The sequence below is a fragment of the Mastacembelus armatus genome, chromosome 15, assembly GCF_900324485.2.
Source record: "Mastacembelus armatus chromosome 15, fMasArm1.2, whole genome shotgun sequence".
NCBI classification, from domain to species: Eukaryota; Metazoa; Chordata; class Actinopteri; order Synbranchiformes; family Mastacembelidae; genus Mastacembelus; species Mastacembelus armatus.
The window spans coordinates 18,595,746-18,618,747 of record NC_046647.1 but is presented as its reverse complement, the minus strand read 5'-3'; the positions used below and the strand labels follow the sequence as shown (position 1 = coordinate 18,618,747).

The following is a 23,002-nucleotide window of genomic DNA, read 5'->3' as shown; positions in this document are numbered from 1 at the left end:
ATATAGTTGTTCCATGTGGAATTGCTTCTGTATCAATTAAGGACTCTATTCCTGAAGCTGATGGCAATGCCATCCATCATTTCTCAAGACAGTTTGGGGATGAGACGGGTTGAGCTATACAGTCCCAGCAGCTCTAGTCTTTTCCTAGATTTACAGTCATATACCCTCATACCATGCTCATCAATTTCTGCTCAGCTGGGAAATGTGCTCTGGTCTCTCAAGTTGTTTGTTCCACCCCTCTATCCACCCGCTTCATCCCTGGATCTATTCTCCAGTTCTCACTTGGGGCTCATTGGCGCTGAAGGTTAGAACACTGGCTTGTACAGAGGCCCGCTTTACTTGAAGTACAGTCCATTATATATGTTTTGACCAGTGGGTCTGGGATGCAGAATTAGTGTATGTGTGTGTGTAATTGGTGCAATAGCAATGAAAATAATAATTTATGATTACTGCTGCAGTGCACTGGTCACAAAAATGGGATCTAGTGAGAATACACACTGTCAGTAAGGGCTGATTTATGTTTGTGCAATAGGTGTGATGAGTGATGGCTTATTAGCAGCCTACAAGTCCCACCCAGCCATCATCTATACCCTTATCTGGTGGAGTCTGTTACTCTTTCACAGTAGCTTTTGTGTGACCTTCTCCTTGACCATTTCAGTAACTGGCTTAACAGAGAAAGGTCAGTGTCCACCTGTGAAGACAAACACCAGTGCTGAAGCTGACCTTCAAAGGATGGCACACACCCCTGAAAGTGTTTGTGTACGTGAGACAGGAAGAGAGAGTGAAATATGGACAGAAATCATAGTGATTCCCAAAGAAAGGCTCAAAGCTGGACATGGTGATGAATTTAAGGTTTTAGACAGAACACTTACTGCACTGCTGTTCTAGTAAAAACCAGACTTATTGACTCAGAGATAACTGAATTAATTACAGCCATGAGGTTTAGTCAATGTAACCACATTGTTGAAGTGTGCAGGTTAAAGTTTAAATGGTAAAGATTTGAAGGCATTTTCACTAAACGGCTGTCCCCAGTTTTCAATGTGCAAATTTTCACTCTGCAAATTTTCATTGTGCAAGCAGCAACTTGTTAAAGGACAGATGGCATTAAGACAAAACATAAAAGAGCATGAGTCTGTATTGAATTGCCCTTAGGCGTTTGAGCCATTTCTACTACCTGATTCTTGAATACCTTTAATGTTACCGTCAGCAGTGGACACTTGTCTATCCTGTAAAACAGCCTGTTAGTAAAGCAGCCTGTTAGTCATACTTTCTCTTTACCCTGCTTTCTACACTGAGCAGAGTGTATGACTTGAATTTTATGTTGCATGTGGCCCTGACAGTCTGTCAGCCTCATGTCACCAGAAATGCTGACGCTCACATTAGTGAGCTGGTACATCAGCTCTTGCAGACGTTTAGTGGTAAAGATAAATCCTGTATGTTTGTCGGATCTGGCTGTGTGTCCAGTGGTAAACCTGTTTATTTAACCTCTGAACTTTGACAAAGTCCTGTTATGGCCATGGGCCATCACTCCCATCATCTGTCACATATTTTACATAGTGCTGTAGTTGCCTCTTGTTGACCCTACCTGCTAAGTTATGTATTTTCTTTATGTTACTATTAAATATGTCTAGAGTCATGTAAACTCTAAAGATGTTATGTCAGGCAATATAAAATGTCATTGCTGCCTCTTTTACTGCCATTACAACAGCACCTCTGTCACTATCAGGCACTCCATCTACTTCCTCTCAATCGCTGTCTTCATGTGTCCCTCCTCTGCAAAGCTGCTGTGCACAGCTGGGCTTTCAAATGAATAAAGATAATTCAGTAAAACTGTCATGAGAGCCCTGCTGACCAGGATGAGAGCTGAGCCCTGTGTAACCTACCAATCAATCATATGTTTACACATCCAGTCAGTGCAGTCAGAAACCAACTATAATGGGAAAGTTAAGCATCTTCCTTCAGTCAGCGGTGGGGGTGGACACTGTAGATAAATAATACGTGTGAGATTTGCTTCTTTGTCGATGTTGAATAGGAACAGAACATATGTACTGGTCATTCATACAGCTGGCACGTCACAGGAAGCTCACACAGAGAGAATACTACTGAAGATCTATATATTATCTTAGCACAGAAGCTAAGCATCATTCACTGACATGTCTTCAGTGTAGTGCTTGAAAACTACATTACACCCACTAGTAGCACTTTTCAACAACATTTCTGTAGGTAAGACTGAATATAGATTAATACAGAGGACATACTAATATTGATACACGAAATTTGTACACAGGGCAGTGCTGAGCAACCCACCTTAAACACATCAATGCAGCTACTGCAAATTATAACAGTTAGTTACTACTGTCTTCTCATCTTACTAAAAAGAAGATGTTTTTGCAGACGCCTGCATTTTTCTGTACACTCCTGCCCATCTGATGTCATTTGCTCCCACCGCTCTCCTCATAAACGGCTACTGAACCGTCCCGCCACTGCTCTTGTCACTACCATCACTACCATGTGCATATGTTGAGTTTGTGTGCTTTCATGTGTCTGTGGTGGAATCAACAGGGTATTCAGTTGCACTGGCTCAGCTGGTGCAGATGTAGTATGTTTTACTGAGCACCCACACATGCGCACACACATACCCAGTCAAGCACAAACATCTTTTGCGAGCCAAAAGTGTTTCATTAAAGCTTTGCCAGTGGAGCTGCTTGGTCCTGATCCCTTGACAAGCCACAGGCCTTGGCTAAATTACCACAATGGCAGGGAACAAAGAAAGACGGAGAGAGGGAGAGGGAGGGAGACTGCCATGAATCGATTCACAATAAGGGCTCAGCTATCTGCCTCCTCTTGTTTAATTTAATTTGACTGGACTTTTTAGGACTGAGTGAGGACATTATCAGCAGCTTTAAAAACAGGATATCAGTCAAACAATCACAAAGCAATGTGCCATGAAATTCAATTTTAAGGAGAATATGAGAATATAATGTGAAAACAAAACTCTCCAAACAGCTGCAAACATACACATGCAAACAAGCATACTGCACACGCGCTGCACTGATTAAAATGAGGTTAGAACCAGGTTTCTTTGCTGTGGCTGAACAAAGTTATCACCTTGGGGACCAAGAGATGAGCTGTTCTCGAGAAGGGGCTTCGCTACAATATCTGCAGTGCAGCTGAAATATAACTGAGCACAACTCTTCTCCGTGACCTTTTTTAGAGAATTGTAGCCCCTAAAACTTTTCATGATGCAGATCTTTGTGAAGTTTTTTTTTTTGTCTGTGCGCTTTGGGTGCTTGTGTGTGGGCAAATACACAAAGACTGTGTGTCTTACACAAATTTGAACCCAGCAGCAGCTCACTGACAATGTGTCATTTGACAGGAACACTACGTGTTAGCGTTGACTGCTCCTGGTGTGAGTGGTTTATGTTTATGGGTGTGTGTTTGGTGCTGTCAGCCTGTCAACACTCCATTTGTGTGTCTGTGATTTGAATATCCAAATGTCTCTTTAATTGTTTATTTTATGGCAACAGATTAAAAAACAGACATCAAGTTAACATGCCTGCGTGATTCTTTTTATGTTGACTTAGTGCTGCTAGCTGCCAGCGCGGCTCTGGGCTTGGCGATGTCGTCAGTCGACCCATCACTGGCCCGGACTGAAATATCTCACCAACTACTGGATCATCTGACAAGGTTTACATAATTGGGCTTTAGTGAAATGTCACCAGAGATACTAATTAATTAATATCCATTTTTTTTACAGATGATCAGATGACTCAGAGTGACTTTTTTATCTGATGCCCTCCATATAAATGAACAAATCCATCATTGTTTACAAACTTTGGTTTATTACCAAATACCTGAAAAACCTTCTCTGAAGCCTGATCTGTACTTTGTGCTTATTGCTAATTATCAAAAGTTAGCATGCTGACACACTAAGTGTAGTTTCACTGTGGCCACCATTACACATTATCATAGTGCTGTGCTTCAGTGCAGCCTCACAGAGCTGCCATCCTGACAGTAGACACTTAGCTTTGTTAATCAGTTACAATGAAATAACCGGAGGCGTTAGGCACTATGCAGTGTTAAAGAACAGTTTGTGCTGCTGTACACTGATGCATTTGTTTGATGCTACATCTTATCATCAGCAGAATGTATGACTAAAATGTCATTGTGTGCCCGGCCCTGACAGTCTTTCAGCCTTCTGTGTCTCTGGCCTTTTTTCTCTCTCTCTCAGGCACCAGGGTTGCTGATGCTTATAGTAATGAGCTGACACATTAAGAAGTTTAACTCTTAACACCGGGGCAGGGAGCTAACTTTAAAAACACTGAGTCTAGACTTTTTTGCAATGACACTCACACTGATACAAAAACTCAACCTCCTACGTATTGTCTGCAGTCCTGCTGAGCCTGTCCAGATGTGACCATTAAAAAGTGCTAACAGAAAAAAAGTTATAATTGGAAGCAGTGGAAAAAAGAGTTGAACACGTCTGAATAATGTCTAACTACTCACATTGAAAACTGTTCATTTTACCACTACTCTAACAGCAGATGTGTCAGAGTGTAATCACTGAAAGGCAATCACTGTATACCCCACTCTCCACCATGCCTACCGTCAAGAATTTAAGTTAAAAGCACTGATGACCTCTGCAAGTCTTTGCTAGTTTGTTGCTTTTGTGTTCCTGCCAGTGGGTGAACATATGGTACTGGTACTGTTTGTTTTTAAAGCTCCATAAGTGTGTGAAGGAGCTGCTGTGTGAGGCACATCTTGTTTGACAAAGTGATACTCTGTATGCTGTACAGTATCTTCCCTAGTTAAAGCGAAATGAATGTAGCTGTTTATTGCACAGTGACAGAAGCTTAATGGGAACTGATGCACAGTAAAGCTGTGACAGTCATAAAATGGATGAACTGAACATGACGTGAACACAATAAAAGAGTCTGCACTTAAAGCACACACTGAAAATCAAGGACAAACTTGATTATTGCAGACTTTAAGAAGATACTGACTTTACAGCTGTGAAAAACGTGCACTGCTGGTCTGTCACACAGACAACAGCTATAAAACTGTAAAATTATACTGATGTATTATTACCATACTGAAAGTCAATCGGCCATCATGCTTGTCTCAGAACTATCAAGTTAATACATATCAACAACAAACTTATTAAATGTGTAGAGACTGGAAATGTAGATATATTATACACTGTAAACAGTGAAAAGTAATTTAACCAGACAGCAATGATGATTGAATCCCTGATTAGCACTGACCAAAATCCTGTCCTATCCATAACTCTCCTCTAATGAAATCATGTTCATCCATAATTAATGCCTTGATAAATCAGACATTGCGTTCTCCGCTACGATCTTGCAATGATCTGAGAGGTGTCATTTGTTTTGCCTGCTAAAACCTTGTTAACAGAAAATGATGGATAGAGCTTCAGGAAGTGTGTGTGTGTGTGTGTGTGTGTGTGTGTGTGTGTGTGTGTGTGTGTGTGTGTGTGTGTGTGTGTGTGTGTGCGTGCGTGCGTGTGTGTGTGTGTCTGAGTGTGTGTGTTTGTCCAATCAGTAATGTAGAGGACTGAGCCATTGGTTCAGAAATATGTCAAGCGGCCTGTGGTATGTATGTAGCAACAAATCATAAGGCAGTTTTTGTTATTAACCACACAGGCCTGTTTAAATCAGCTCTAATTTCTCACAGATTATGACTTATGTTTTCTACAGCACCTTTCTTTTTTGACATGAAAGGCAAAGAACTAGCAAAAATGCACAGTACAAAACACAGAGATTTAGCCTTTGTATGATGATTGTACTTTGATGATTTGTTGTTTTGAATTTGGCCTAAAAGCAAAAATGTTCTTAGTTACAATTAAAAATGGTCTCAAAAGCACTCGAGCTTATATTGAAGACCATTATGTCAGTGTGTATACAGGTCCAGACCAGAGTTTGATTTAGTGCTAGGATTTTATATTATTCCTTTGCTAAGCTTGCCTCTGGCAACAGAACAAATAAATCAGGTAGTTCTGCATCACACTGCTGAAATGTTACTTTGACACCTAAATCAAACTTTGGACAGCGTTCAGAGTGACAGCCAACACAGCAAAAACCACCTCTGTATTCTACTGTACAATGCATTTTCATTTTGTCAGCTTTTTCCTCCCTTTTTTTCAGCATACCTTACAGGATAGGAAAATGAGGAACATTTTTCCAAAAGGCAAAAACAAGTTTCTGACAGCAGCACACTGGCAGCTGCTTGGACAATATCCTTCAATGGAAAGATCAGCAAAGGAAATGATTAGATTCAGTCTACAGGGAAGAGTGAAAAATATTTTTGTGCTGCCTTTTGAAATGTGCATTCAAATCATAGATTTCCAGACATAATGGGTGCCTACATAAGCACACTCCACAGGATGGATGTATAATACATATAAACCATCTCTAGACAGTGCACTGACTCAGACAACTTAACCCCTGAACTTCAGCTAATCTAAACTCTAACCTGCAGTGTAAACAAGCCTCTTCAAGAAGTGAGGTCTGGTTAAGATGATCTGTCTTTGAAGAAATATCACAACGAATACGCTGACTCTGGATCTGTCCCACTGTTTTTGACTAGCATGCAGAGGCCAGTGGTTTGGTTGCCATGGATACCTTTTCAGGTGTTTTGGTCTCTACTCTCTTCTGGTGCTTTGCACCATGGTCTGATGGCTTCTCGGTCTGTTTGTGTGCACAGGCGTGAGAGTGTGTGTCTGTATACCAAGCGTATTGATGCTGTCTGTGAACAGAATAACAAAAGACCCTTTTTTCTCTGCCACAGCACTTATTCTGTCTCTGTAATCTGTAATCTTTCCTACACCCCTCTCCTCTTCTTCTCATCACAATGACACATTTTGATCTTGTCATCCCTTCCATTGTTTTTTTACTCCTGTGATTTAACTCCATCCCCATCACTAGCTCTCCTCTTCTCCTCTCTGCCCCTTCAGTGCAGCAAGTAAGACTTGGCCAACTGATTTTGGCCCAGGAGCCCACTTTGTGCATGCAGGCTGAAAAACTGACGGGACTAGGAGCCAGAGAGGGACAGATATTAAACAATGCTACAGTTTCAGCTTCAGTGGCTGTTTAAGCAACAGGCCTGTGTGTTAAGCAAATTTTGATTTTGCCCCTGTGTTTTTCCAAATGTGATTGTTTTAGCCTTAAGAGGATTTGAGTTAGTTCCAGGAATTCAGAAAAAATACATTAAGCTGATGTCATCAGCCAACATGAATTCAAAGTCAGCCACCATCCACCCCCACCCCACTATAAAAAGTCTATGAAATGACAAAGAAAGTACATAATGATTAAATAGATGAAGAAATGAAATGCAATAAAACCCATTTTCCTCTGATTACCAAAGAAATTGTGGTAAACAAAAAGACCAAAAACATCATATCTATGATCAAAGTCTTGCTGGCTCCGCTCAGCATCAGAGTTGGGCTTCACGTGTTCCGAATGTACTGAAGAAGCTGTGATGCAGCGCTAAGACAGTGTAGCTACAGGGATGGTTGCCTGTAAACTTGCCCTGTGGGCACAGAATGTTTATCACTTGCACGGAGTGAAATATTCACACAATAAAGCAAATAGCAGCATCCTCTAGGTGTTCTGTATGTAGTCTGTGTGAGCATGCACAGTGCTGAAGGCCTGCGAGGACTCACTCAGATATATGTGCAGTATAACATGCAGTACATTAAAATAGCTTTGAGCTACTTTTCATAGAAACATCAATTCAATGGATAAAAGTAGACTCTGCACATTCTTAACACATTCTCAGTGCATTGTGTGTGTATGTGCTTTTTAACAAAGCACAATAATCAAGAACAACATTAACACAACTGATTAATATCCTTTTCAGTGTTCAAGCCTCTCCACACAAACATACACACTGAGTTAAAAAGCCTCAGTGAAGCAGTCGAGAATTACTGTCACTTCCAGTAAGAAATGTAATCACTTTCACATCTACAGCACAAGGATCACAAGCACAAATGTTTGAGTATTATGTCTGAGCATTATTCTCAGACAGACAATTAAAGTAATATCACACACACACTCACATGAAAAAAAGAACTATAATAAATGTATAGTAGGGAGAGCTCACCTTCATGACGCATCCCTCCGTTGCTAGTCCACTTTCTAACACATGTGCTTTCCTGAGTGTGTGTGAGGAGAGAAGCAGAAAGTGTGTGTGTGTGTGTGTGTGTGTGCGTGTGTGTAAGAATGAGAGAGAGTGAGGAGAGAGCAATAAGATCTGTTGTTTCCCTCCTTCCCCTGGAGTCACAGGGGAGGGCAGTCCGTTCTTCCCCGAAGCAAAAATGTATGTGTTGTTGGTGTTGGTAAATGCACGTGTGTGTGTGTGTATTGGAAAGGGAAAGTGCTGCTCCTCCTAGACTCCCCTGCTCTTGTATGAATGAAAACTCTAACACAAAAGGACACGGCCAATCCAGTCATCTAAAAGCTATCGGCCTCTTGCTACCTGTCAACCTATCTATCTATTTTCCTTTTATTTTTTTATCATCTCCTTTCTTCTTTATGTTATCTGTCCTCCCTCCTTCCTCTTCTTCTCCTCTCTGTCTCACTTTCCTCCCTTCCTCTCATCTCACGGTATCGTGTGTTTGTCCACCTCCTTCTAACTCTCTCTCTCCCACCCTCACTGCTGCTATCTCCCCACCCTCTCTGTCTAATAGAAAGCTCGCATTTCTCTGTTCTCCCATACAGGCACAGAAAGAGGGAGGGAAGAGAAAATTAATAGATGGTCTGACTCGCCTCTTTTGTCACCATCCATTCGTTTTCCTGTCCTGCTCCTCTCCTCCCACCCTACTGTGCATCACTGACAGCTGCCCTACCCTTGTTCAATGTGATTAAAGCAAACGGCATGCACACCTATTCCTCTCAGGTCTATTTTGCTCAGCGTTTCAATCAGAAATATAAAAAATGTGGAGGAAAACCTTTTTGATACTGATCCAGGGACACTTGTAAACAACCATACTACTGTATTATAAAGTATTAAATCTTATATCTACATTCCTTTTATTATTTTGCAATAACTAAGGGCACACACACAATAATGCACTTCATTTCTGATTCTTGATTGTGACTTCAAAATAAAGATATTATAAACTAATACGTTCACAGTCTGAAGTATAAACAGCAATAATAGCACATTGAAATGCAGTGCAGCACCTGATCAGAGGTAGAGACAGTAAATGTCTTAAAGTCTGTCTGTAGCTGTGTACTGACAAAGAATGGCCAGCAGGGAGCACTGTTGGTATAGAGAAGAGAAGAGAAGAGAAGAGAAGAGAAGAGAAGAGAAGAGAAGAGAAGAGAAGAGAAGAGGAGAGAAGAGAAGAGAAGAGAAGAGAAGAGAAGAGAAGAGGAGAGAAGAGAAGAGAAGAGAAGAATACTGAGTAGAAAATACAGAAAATGTGTTTTTATATTTAAAGCTCTTATAAATACATTGTCTTTACACTGAACATTGTCATTGTATTTTATTGAGCATCCCCCTGCACCTCTTGCCCTCCACTCTAGTACAACTTTACTGCATTGGCAATAAAAGCCCATAAACAAAGACAGTTGCCAACATTCACAAATCACATGCAGGATGACCTTTAGCTCAAGTTTAAAATTGTTGCACTTTGCAATTAATGGACTGTACACTTGTATTAGGGAACATTATTCTTATTCATATCAATAACAGGTGACAATCACTAAAACTATCCACTTAGATTATTGTCAGTTTTTCTATCCACACACACCAAAAAGACTTGTGTTTATATTTGTCACAGGTGTTAGTGATGCAGTATAAGCACTCATCTATGATATCCATCTATAGTACATAGTAAGTGTTGTTGGAGAGAATTGGTTGTTGCTTTGAACTGTGAGCTTGTTGTTGATTTGGCATGGCTCACAACAAAAAACAAGGAGGACTTTGGCTGGCCCTGTCTTAGTTACAGTACATCGGCATTTTGGTTTGTGGGTTCAGGTCTTTTCACAGCCACTTTTCAGGCTTTAACTCCAGCTTTCCTTCCCCGTGTTACGTCATGTGGTGGGGAGCTGCCAGCTGCTGGGTCAAGCTGCTGATGCTTTCTGGTCAGTGTGAGCTGGACGTTAGACAGCATGATGATGTGTTTCCCTGTCACTGAAACCCTACTGTTGCTGCTCTCTTGTGAGAGTTTCATGCATTGTCATTGAAGTGTCCTATTTCCAGATTGGATTTATAAGGCATTTAACTCAAACTGTGAAGCTTCAAAACACCTTTGAAATAACGTGTGTACCTTGAGTATAGCTGTTGCAAGGTTTCTGTGGGATTTAGTGTCAGAATGTGACAGCCTAGAAAAGAATTGCACCAACAAACAATGCCCGCTGTTTGATTTGATTTCACCTCTGTGTACAAACAAACCTGAACCAGATGGTGATATGTGACAGAAAATACCCAGGTGGCTTTTAAGTCGTTTACTACGGGTATGTGGGTGCGAAGTGAAGACAAGATACAGAGTCTAATTGGCGTGATGGGACAGATGCACATGTTTCAAAATTGAATAGGAATTTTTCCCCACTTTTTTCTCTCCTGTAGATAATGTACTTTTATATAAACTGCAATAAACTAAGACTCACAGTCCAAACACATGCAGGTGAGGTGGATTGGTAACTCTCAATTGCCTGTAGGTGTGAATGTGAAGAGTTCATCAGCTTCACAACCTACAATCTCTGCAGTGTTGGGAAGGTAAGTATGTGACGATAGATTATTTGTAAATGCTGATGTTTCATGTTGTTCATATTAAGTAGCCTACTAGGGTAATATTTTCTTTTCTTTTAAATAATATTATATGTAGGCTTAATTCTATGTAGGCTAAAGCTAAATAATACTTTGTTTAGATTTGTATTCAGAATTTATTTTATGTTGCTAATGTTTCATATGCAACAGATGAGTATCCTACATACTTTACTTAATTTCTACGCAGAATTTATTTTGTTATAATACATAAATGCCATGGTCTGCAGTGTATCCCTAAATCATTAAGGAATATGACATGCACTTTTTTTCAGTATATAAGCAACATTTAGATTTTATCCCTATATAAACTGAGAGAAATTTAGGTTCACAGGAAAATCGCTACTTATAATTAGGATTAATTGTTAATCGATCAACAAGGTCAACCAACTAATGATTAATGAATGAATCAATAATTTGCATCCTTAGTCTTTACATATTAGCTCTATAATACTATAATATACCATGCCTCCACCCTGAGCAGGCTGGGATTGGCTGCAGCCTGTCTGAGACCATTGAACAGGATAAGCATAGATAATTGATAGATGGATTTTATATCATTTATCACTTCATACAATCCTGTTGCCTATTTACTGTCTATAACCCAGTCTCAAAAATATTAGGATGGGAAATATACTCTAAAGACACTTCCAATTTTGGTTATGACATCTCCTTGCATCCCACACTCCACTGAAGGCCTGGTCATCAAACTGCAAGAGCCATTTGTCATATTTAAAATATACTGTTTTCAATGCTTAGGTGCACTATCTATTAGTTGCTCTTAGATTATATGAAGCTCAGAAACCACTATAAATGCCAGCCTATAACAGATAAGACCTACTTGTTTGTTACAGTTGACAGGGAAGTAGAGTGGATCTTCTCAAATATCAGGACTGTTTGTGTTTTACTAGCAACAGTTTAAGCTGAGGTAAGGAAGGATGTCCCAGTTCCAAGCAGACAGTTTAAGTGTTTACAGTCACTTTCAGCTCTCTGATGGATACACATCACATAACTGTTGTTAACACTGCTAGAAAGGTTAGTGTACTACATGAAACAGGAGTCTAGAGAAGTGAAGCATCATAGAAACCTCATTATTCTACATACATTTGCTTCTTCATGAGAAAATGAGCCACAATCAAAATGTGTTTCTGCCTCTCAAGGATGTTTACCTCAAACCTGAATCCTATTCAAAAATAAAACACTATCCTGCAGATCTTCCATCACAAGCCCCTTAAACTAACCTAATGAACCCTAGATCTGATCAATGCTGTATCAATAATGTTGCTCTCATTCTTGGCCAAAGATTTGTTTTGTGTCGCCCTCTAACCTCTAAACCACCACAATAATCATATTATTGTTTCATCCTGTTGTGGAATATAAATGAGAAGACTGATGCTGTTCTCATCCCTTTGCTCAGCTTAACCAGCATGAAGACTGTAGGCAGCTTGCTTGGCTCTTATGCCTCCCTTTTGCTAAGAACACATAAATCCCCATAGACCCACAATTTGTACTTTTCATTTTGTGTATGGATTAAACAAATGCAACATAACTTGTTAAACTTGCTGTTGTAATGAAGTAATAAGCAAAGAAATGATTCCACCTTGAGCCACAGACTCCACCACCACAACAACTGTCTGCTCTGTTTCATCTGCTTATTGAAAATTTCTGAACCATGAGAGTGCAATATAGCTTCCAATATTACAACCACAAGCAGCGAATTGCTCGCCTGTGAAATTTAATACAAAACATTTCTATAAATCAAGATGTTAGACAGGACTGAAGAGGAATATTAAACTGGATTATGAGATGAAATGCCAACATGAATATTTACTATTTAATCACTGTCCTCAACTCAGGGCTACAAGTGTTAAAAGAGCCAGAGAGTGTCTTTGTAGGAGATATACTGAAGATACAAACTGGATATTCATTACTGGGCTAAATCACTCTGACATTTTGATGATATATGAATTTCACAAATCAATGAGCACCCTGCAATCACACTCATGTAACTCTTTTTCATTTAAAATAACTTGCCTTTCCCAAAGACTGCACACACAAACTGTCTAATGAGTTTTAGCTAATTGCCTAATTAGTTCACTTCATGAAAAAGCACAAGGCATCCAGTGGATATTCGCCATTAATCTGCCTCGGCATGTGGTTTTGCGTGTGTGTGTGTGTGTGTGTGTGTGTGTGTGTGTAAAGAGATAGAGGTAGCAAGTTTTTTGTGAGATGACACACAGCAAAAATAAAAAACATCTGAGAACAAATTAAAAAAAAAAGCAGCCAATTAAAGTAAATGAGATGTAAGAAATTTAAAGCTCACAGACATAAAACTGACAGCAAGTTTCAAACCCTCCCGGAGAGACATTTATTTATGTAGCGTTGAAATGAATAGTGTTCATTATTGCAGCAAGAATAATTACGCACAGACAGTCAGATATGTGCACAGAGAGACACAAATATCTTGAAACATTATGTTTATAAATGAAAGTCTTCATGTTTTTGTATGGCTGTGGTGTTTTTATATTAAACAATAGCTCCCTCTACTGTCTGAGGTCTTAATGGCATAGCTCCAGTCGCTGCATCAATGCTTATTTAGATTCGGGGTGGACAGGTTATCTGCCATACTGGACATATTCCCACTGGGCTGACGCACTTCTCCACAAAGCGGAGACAGCAGCCCATTAGTTTATTGTATATATTAGAAGTCAGTCAAGAGTGAGTCAGTACATTGGTTCACCTACACTGGTACTTTTGCCCACAGCATTTATTATTCAGTTTGTGGGACAAAAAACACCAGGGCCAGTGTTTTTGCACCAGTCCAGCCCTGTTTGGATTTGCAGTATACTTTACATTAATGCAGCTTTATGCATTGAGCTTTCATAAATCCTTTGTGCAAAGAGTGATCACCGATAAAATGTTACAATTGAGTTTTCATTAAATAAATATCTTATGAATGGGCAGACGATTTATGGATAAGCTGATGGAGACCACATTATAGTGATTTATAGTTGGTTGTTGCTTTAGTGGGTGGCATTAAGTGAGTGGCATTTAGATAACATTAAGATAACTGACAGCCAGCATGAATGGTTAGTGTTCATCCATGTGATGGATTTGGTGAGTCGGCTCAGATGATGCAACTGTGTAAATCAATTACATGTCATGCTGCAGCATGACACATTTCAGCAGTGAGCAGATGGGAGGAAACTTTAATTAAAGGCAGAAGTCTAAAAACAAAGTTAACTTGCTGCTGAAGTGAAGTGAAGGGAAGTTGAACCTGAGCCAAGCTGTTAAAGAATGAGCCAAGTTCCCTAAGCATCCGTTTTAATTGGTATCTATTGAACACGATGAGAGCAGGTGATGGATGATAGTTAACTTCTGGCCAGAGGTATCTACATATACACCATCTGGAGTCTAAATATTTTTAGATAAGGAAACTCTCTGTTTAAGGACAGGTAACTCAGGTAGAGAGTAAAAGACAGAATATGTCAAAGCTCACCTAACTAGCCTCTACATGCACTGAAGTGTATCTGGTTTTTCAGGCTTTCTGTTACTGCCTGTCTTCCACAGACCACCCAGAGAGAATAACCTGTCTAATGGGTAGGACAAAACACCCTTAATTAGCCAGTGAGAGACAGTCAGCAAATGAGTCAGAGCAAAGGTTGCTAACAGCTTAAGGGTCAAGCAGCTTCAAATCTTTAGCTTCAAGTATTGAGAGGCAGTTACAGCACAGATAAAATGCTTATCTCAAGGTAAGTATTTTCTCCGGCTGAATAACTGTCAGATACTAATCACCAATTAAAAATGAATGGTATATAAAAGTCTGAAAAGTATGTTCATCTTTTGCTAAAAACATCAGGTCTGTGCTGCTTTGCAAAGTGGAGGCAAAGCTCAAGGTCTTCAGCACATAATAGGGATGAACAGCAGGGATTTGTACACCTGGTAGGGAAGCTCAACAGACAGCGGCTTTAATGAGGCTCTGGTTATAAAAGGATTTACAGAGATTAAATGTGATGAAAGGAAATAAGATCGTTGAAGGAGCTGAAGTGTAACTGAGTTTAACTCACCCTACAGACTTTCACCGGATTAATCTGTTGATGTCTGTAAATCTGTCAACACTCATTGTGAAAATTACCTTTAAATCTCAGGAATATTACTTTGCTGTACCTTCTGTGTGTTGTCTGTAACTAATATTAACAGCTGGGAAACTGGTAACAAAAAGCTAATTTTATTAAAATCACATTTCAGAAACATGCAAATAAAAATTCAATTGAAACTTGACCTAGAGTTTTTATGAAAAGATATAGAGGAGCGTCACTGCCTGTGGTTATGTAAACCATAAACAAACTTTATAGTTGTTTCATTTTACTAAACTGCTCATGATCTATGTTATTATTGCAACACAAAATTGCTTATTTTAATAGAGAGGAATTTATCTTCTTTACCTGCTTTCAATTCTAACCTCCACTTGCACAATATGAACAGGTTGGAGGTACAACTATATTACTACACACAATAATATCTAGAATTTTCTAGGGTATAATAAATACTAATATTTCATTAAGTGACTAACCTCCAATAGATTGATGGCTTAATCTATTTTTTGGCTTGAGTTGAAGCTGTATAACTGTCTTCATCATGTACTCCTCAGTCCCAACATCTAGAGATAAGAAATCAAATAAAACCAGATGCTGTACAAACCAGTTTGTATTGGGTAGAGAAAGCCTCCGGGCCCTGACTACATAGTGTGACCAATAGTACTACAGACCTGGGTCCATTCATCACTCCTATCACCATGAAATTGAAAATGCAATCATTGTGGGAAGCCAGCTCTACTTTGAGCTGCCAACCCTTAAAATGCATCTGGGAGAATTCACCCTCTTTGATCGAGAGTTAGTCTCCCCACCTGGCTGTCAGCTGCTGCCTCATCTACTTTTAACTCCATCATAAGAGCAAGCAGTCAACTCGTTCCGCATTCAGTTATTGCCTCAATAGATACTTGAGCTGTTAATTTGCTTTCCTCAGTACAATGTGCATCTGAAACCAATAAGCTGTCATTAGTGACTACAACAATACCACTCATAAAATAACAAAATAATGGAGCATCCATCCATCCAGCCATTAACCAGATTCCTAATAGTATTAAATCCACATAGCTGCACTTACAAAGGAAACACAGTAACCACACAGTGCATGAGCTAAAACTAATCAGTCAGAGGAGTATCATGTAACAGGAAACAGAAGTTAGTAGAAGAAAATATGCATGCGTGGCTCCTGGCTAATAACCCTTAACAGCATGCTGGCACCCAACTGGCCTGTTGTTCATCTGTGAGATGAGTCCAGTAATCAGTTTGAATCATTACCAGATGCCTGGTAGGTCCGATAGAAAAAATGCAGACAGAGACATTTTATCAACCTGTGTCATCCATTTGCATCACCCTCATGTTCTGAAACAGTAGCAAAGCAAACAAATAACTCACCCTGTGACATCAGAGAGGTTATAATAGACTGGATTAGAACTTGTTACTGTTCTGTAATGCACTATCAAACAATATTTACCACTGTGACAATTGTCATACTGTAACTGCATTTTTGTTGGCAACAGTTATGTAATAGATTTCAGGTTCAAAAACTTGATTGTTCTTAGAAAGACAATAAGCAACACGTCTGTATATTTAAAGCAAAAATGAGGCTTCAAGAGTTTTATCTAAAAATGACAGCTGGGTCTGTGACTCCCTGAGACGCATCACTGACTCAGAGTTTGACAGGTTGATGCTGAACTTGTTACTTGAATCACACAACTGCTTTGATAGTGGTACTCAGTGTACCTGAAGCACTTTGTGTCGCTCTCTTTCTCTCTGTCTATAATGCTCTTATCTCTTTCTCATTATACTTTCCAATTTGTCAGCTCTGTGAGCAGGACAACTCTGGCTCTCTTCTTTATTGTATCTGAGCTGTCGTGTTTATTGAATCTGAAGAAATTTGCATTACGTAATAATCAGGCTTTTTATGACTGGAATAAGAAATCAACTGATGTGACTAGAGTAGAAAATGTAAGAAGCATATTTGAGAGACATAATTTATTCTAAACATTGCATAGAGTGTGGGTGTGTATCAGGTTCAATTTGCTGTGATGTTAAACTGCAAATCCTTGTCTGTGAAGCGACTGCTGCAGGCTTATCTGAAAAATTAACTGTCTGTGTGCATGACCTGGTGTCTCCAAAAACACACTTGTATGTTTGTGTGTGTGTGCATGTGCACACTTCCTGCACTGTATGTGTGTGCGGTGCTGCATAAAGGGGACAGGCTGATACATCATCCTAGTTAGTTTTGCAGACAGTCTTAGAAAGCAGCTCTCAGGATGTGGCACTGTTCCCCTCCAGCATCAAATATTCAACACACACCCTTTTCATTCCTTCCCTGACGCTAAATCTCTACACCTAGAAGCTCTCCCTGGAATGATGAGAGTCTTTCCCTTCAAGCAGTGAGTCTCCTGAGGACATTATAACTCTAACAGAAAACAGTAAAGAGGAAAACAGTTGGTTCCTCCATCAGTAACAGGAGCTCTTACACAGCATGCAAAATTCAGAAGCTTACACTGTGTCTTATTCAAACAAAGGTTTACAGTTGAAGTTCACCCACACAGCAAATAATTAGCTCTGCAACTAACATCAATCAGCTTTATTTTCTCAATAAAATGAGAAGCCATTAATCAGTTATTCAGTTCATGGGTTTGCTTTTACAACTCTACACACAATTCTGTATTATCTCTGCTTCATAGTCTCCAACAGTCCCATAATTTTATGTCAAATCCTTTATTTTGTCCCTCAGTGCCTCTAAACCAAGCCCTGCCTTCAAGCACTTCTATACAACATGTACATCTTCTGACAACCTTATAAAACCAGTTTCCTTTCAGATCGTGTTATATTGTAGTGATACACCATGATGCTATCAGTCTGATCACAGTGTTACAGCTTATACTAACTTTGCAAATTTTCCCTGAAGTTCAAAGTGTAATTTACAAAACATATTTCAGCAGAGCAATATTTTGTACACGAATATTAACAACGCAACAAACAAATTAGAATCACTTAAATATTCATATATTTGCTCAAGGCCCAACATTTTAGCTCTCGTCTTTCTGTCTCAACATTTCACCCTCATCTGATTCTCAGATACCAGCTCCCGTATTCAGAACTCACATGTTCCAGTTTGTCCCTCCTGCGAAGCCAGACACTGGCTGAGTAGTCCTGCTGCTGCACGGCCGTTATTACGGAACTGGCTGGAATCCCAGTGGGGATGCCAAATCCTAACCCCTGACCCTTCTGGTCCTGGCCACCCATTGACACGCGGGCTCCTCGCAGATCCATTTAGCTGGGTAGATGGTGTAATGATCTCTTCGTCTTTGTTAAAAAGAAATCTGTTAACTTCTCTTCTTAATAACTGAAGAAATATCTTCCTTTTGGGCGTGCATTGTGTACATTCTGCTTAAATGTGGTTCTTATTTCCTATGCGCATAGGGAAAAAATAAATAAACTTATGTAATTGTCTAGTAAAAGGCTGTATTTTCCTTTCAAAGCTCTTGGCTGCAAGCATTCAGCTCCAGTGGGTTGTCTTCTGACAGAATGTGGAGAAAATTGAAAAAAGAAATCACAAAAACACCAGTATTACCCATGTCCTCATCTCCCTTTACCACTTGGACTTAAACACATAAGATCTCATTTGAAGCTTTGCATTCTGCAGATGCATGATCTAATAGCTTTCATGTCATCATACCTCTATGTTAAAAAAGTTGGGGCATCCCCGTCTTCACAGGTACTGGCAAATGTAATGTCCACAGGCTGGAGGAAATCCTCTTCGATTATGCTTCCAGAAAGCAAGGCTTTTCCCCCTCATCACAATGCAGAGATCTTCCAGATTTGTTAAGGTAGGCTGAACTGGGTTTACCTGGGCACAAACCTGTTAGGCTCAGGTCTCAGCAGAGCAGGGACTATGACGACTCTGATCAGGACTTTCACAGATTCACAGGCATCCCCAGTGTGGGAGCATACGTGTAAGGAAGAGCAGAAAGGAGAAGGGAGGGGTAGAGGAACTCAGAGGAAGAGAGAGAAAGCGAGATGGCAAAGAGAGAGTTATGGTGATGGTGATGCAGCATCACAGTGGAAGGAAAGACCCCCCATGTAAAATTAGATTCTCATTCACAGTCCTCCATGCAGCCCTTCAGCTCTTCTTTTAGGACGCTCATTTTTGTTCTACATTTCCCTCAGACTATATCAAACTATATATTTTCCTCCCTCTACATGTCAAGGCTCTTTTTAGTGCTTGCTCTCATATTGTATCATTTTTTCTCAGTTTTTTATTTCTTTATTTTAATAATAAAATAATTAACTTTATTAATTTTAATTTAATTTAATTTAATTCTTATAAAACTCATCACTTTTGATAATGTTTGTTTCCTTCCTGACTTAGCTGCAACTCACCCTTCTGTCATTGTGTGGCCAAGCTCTTATCCATGGCTACACATATGCACCTCTGATCATTCACACACACACACACACACACAGACACACACAGACACACACAGACACACACACACACACACAACTTGGCACATCACAGCAGAGTGGTGCAGTGAGGCTGCAGTATGTCTCTTCCCTTACCTTACCCTGGCTTTGCTCATTGAGGCAGAGAAGCAACAGAGGGTAAAAACTTATGGACAATAACTGGCATCAACAACCGGCCTCCAGGCTGTACACATGAACACACGCACAGACATAAATACACATACACACCATCTAAACATTGACATCATTAGTGGCAAACAGCCAGTGCACCTTAACTCTTTGAAATGGAAAAAATCTATTTAAATTGCATGCCTTGACTCCAGCCTGCTGCTTTTTGAAATGCTCTCTCAGGCATACAATACTAAGATACTCTCCTTTAAAAATATACTCTATATTATTAAAATATTAAAAAAATTAAGAGAAAATGTAATGCTATATGGGTATTTAGTTTCTTTTTTCTTTTAGACATGCAAAATGAATTCAGCTGGCATCCGTAGTGACTTGAATTGATTTCAGCCTCCATCTAACACAATGCCTCCCCACAGCCATTATTGTTATCTGCTGCTATGGTGGACAGTGCATACTACTAAAAAATAACAAAGTAACAATGTCATTTTCTTAAAAATCAAATATACTGTAGTTTACATTCAGTAAGTTTCTTTCATTTTGTTCTTTTATTCTTTATGTAGGCTCCTAGTCAATTCAGATCATCATTCAAATGATCTTGCAGTTCACTAAAATGCAGTCTGTATGCACTGGTGTATGTTAAATCAATTTCCCTGCACTCAAAAAATTGATCTTCTCTTATCTCTCCCTTATCTAAATTCTGGAGAAACCTATCTGATTATATAAGGGAGATAGATATCGCCTTGCTTTACTCATTTGTTTGTTTAGTGGGACCAAGAATCCATATTTCAATTAATGTTGTGCTTTTCCTCATTTTTCCAAGTGGCAGCTAATTTTTTGGTTGCATTGTTTTCACAGCCATCTGTGCTGAGTCATGATCATTCATTTACAACCTACTCGACAAAGTCCAGTTATTCAGTCCTGTTGTATTCCAGTCACATTTCTCTCTGCTAGCAGTGTACTGTATCAGTAGCTCTTAGCTGCATACCGAACACTGAGGTTAATGAGGAAACGTAACGGAAATAACTCAAGCCACAAAAACATTGAGATAAGTGTATAAAGCTAACCCTGTCACAAATGTATGATGATAACAACATACACTAACACAAACTGAAGAGAGCAGAACTAAAACCAGACACTTTTACATTTGTAAAGTGGTAATGAACCTATAAATGTTTTTAAAAATGTGTCACATCCCATTTCCATCCCACATCCCAACATGTCAGCTGTGACAAACCTTCATATGAGATAAGTAGAACATTTACATCTTATATATGTGGTTCTGAAGTGAAAATTACAGAATTGGTAAGCTTGTCACTGAAACTCTACTTGCCATCAGGACTGCTTTTCCCATTTCGAGTATATAAATTTGAACATGTTTGTCTGGTGGCACTTGCTTTTTATTGGCCATAAAATAAAAGCTTAAAGATAGTGAGATGAGGCCAGTGGACTGGTTTGAAAGTACATTTTGAATTAATCCTCAAAGCCTACTGCAAAACAGTATACTGTCCTTATGCTCTGAAACTGATGTGCACAGGGAGTTCTTTTCCCAGCCTTTGTATTATAATAGCTATATGTGCACAAACAACCCTTGCAATTACTGTTCGGTGGTATTAATATAAGCCCCTTTCATTAGGTAAAAGTAAAAATCCAGCTGGCTTTTTGAATAATAGATGAAGCTTTAGTCACAAAGCTATAAAAGTCAAAGTTATTTATTGGTTTATTGTTCACTGAACTTAAAGAAATTTGTTTGCTTCATTACTTATTTCAAGCACCCTGTGCCTTATGACATGACAGACTGCTATCCTTCTTGTCAATATAATCACTCTGAACATAAATCCATCCATCCACAGTGTATGAACATGCATTAGCACAAGCCACGTTGCTGTAATGATTGTACCATAAGCTTCAATATCCTTTCCTTTACCATGTTCTGTAAAGATTAGTCAGCCACATATACCTAATCCAAAATCAATAACCCCCCTAAACCATTAACAGCACTGAAAAACAGAGCCACCTTACCTCCATCACTCCTTCCAGCTCATGTGCAGTCTAAAGAAGTGTGGGACCAGCGTTCAGTCTCAATGAAAAGAAATAAGCATACTGTTTAATTCCAGCTTGAACAGGCCATTAAATACTACAGTGCATATCAGGTCCTGTGATAACCCTGAATAAAGAAAGGTTAATCAACTCGGTCCTGCCAAGTGTGAGGATTAAATACTTTTAAGGCCCTCTAGAGTAACAAAATGCTGCAGGAGAAATCATCAAAAAGTAATCATTTATGATAAGATTAATCCTTTTAAATTAGTCCAAAGTCAGGCCCTGAGCATACTGTTCTAGCAGTTTCAGGCTTCCTTCCTTTCCCATTAGACCTCTGTTTCCCTGGTAAAACCTCCTCTACCCATCTTTCTCTTCCTTGCCTCCTGTGACTCTTAGCTCTGCTATGTTCTCTCTCACTCTCACAGGCACCCTGAGTCATGTCTGTGACCAGTCATCCATGCTCCTGACACTCGCTGAGGAAATAGGAACCTCAGTCTATGCAACCACTAAAACTGTGCTATTATACCAAAGATGTTTGTCTTACTACTTTTTACATTCTTACAATTTAAGTGCTCTAATTAATGAGCATCTCATTGTTTCCATGACAACCTGCTTCTCTTTCTAATTATTTACTAAAAGTCTTGTTTCCTCTCATCATCTGTGCTCTGTCATGCAGACTCTAACACCAACAAAGAAGTAAAATGCCCAGACTGCACAGTCTGCACACAAGAAACCCAAGTTAATTAGACAGATTCCTCTCAGCCTCCTCACACTCAGCTGGGCGTGACAATGTGGAAGTTTGTATGAACTACATTGTAGATTTAATGTTTAAGAAGAAAAGTTTTAAAGTTGGGTGGCACGGTGCTTTGGTGGTTAGTACTGTTGCCTCACAGCAAAAAGGTACCTGGTTCAAAACCCAGCAGGGGCTTATTGTGTGAAGTTTGCATGTTCTCCCTTTGTTTGTGTAGGTTTTCTCCAGGTTCTCCAGTTTCCTCCCACAGTCCAAAAACATGTATGCCAGGTTGATTGGTGACTCTAAATTGCCCATAGGAGTGAGTGTGAGTGTGTGAGGTTGTTTGTCTCTATGTGGCCCTGTGATGGACTGGTGACCTGTCCAGGGTGGACCCCTGCCTTTCACCCAAAGAGAGCTGGGATAGGCTCCAGCAGATCCCTGGGACCAGCAACTATTAGACAGCTACTGATACTCTAATGTGCGTTCACAAGACTATATCACTAAGATACAACCTGGGTTGGATCTTCAACATGAGAGGGCATATAAAAACAAGAGGCTGATAAAGTTATCATATCATCAGTTTGTACTTTAAACATAACTTTATGGATAGTTATGCTTTTTCCACAGCTGACAAAAGTCAGTCTACAGCTCTAAGAAGAAAATGTAAAGCGTTAGTTAGGTCCCGTGGGGTACGTGGGTGACCAGTGGAGGGCAGTAAACTTTATTCTGCACAAATTCAAAAGAGGAA

General features: G+C 39.6%; 1 protein-coding gene across 2 annotated transcripts in view; it reads right to left on the bottom strand.

Annotated features, from left to right (window-relative positions):
- The window catches only part of LOC113132160 (inactive phospholipase D5-like), a 28,979-nt gene extending 20,369 nt beyond the window's left edge, over window positions 1-8,610 (bottom strand). For both annotated transcript variants that reach the window (XM_026310080.1, XM_026310081.1), the window contains exon 1: window positions 8,122-8,610. In XM_026310080.1, coding sequence (XP_026165865.1) covers window positions 8,122-8,127 — 6 coding nt within the window. In that variant the 5' untranslated portion in view covers window positions 8,128-8,610. The remainder of the gene's footprint in view (window positions 1-8,121) is intronic.
- Between the last annotated feature and the right edge of the window lie 14,392 nt (window positions 8,611-23,002).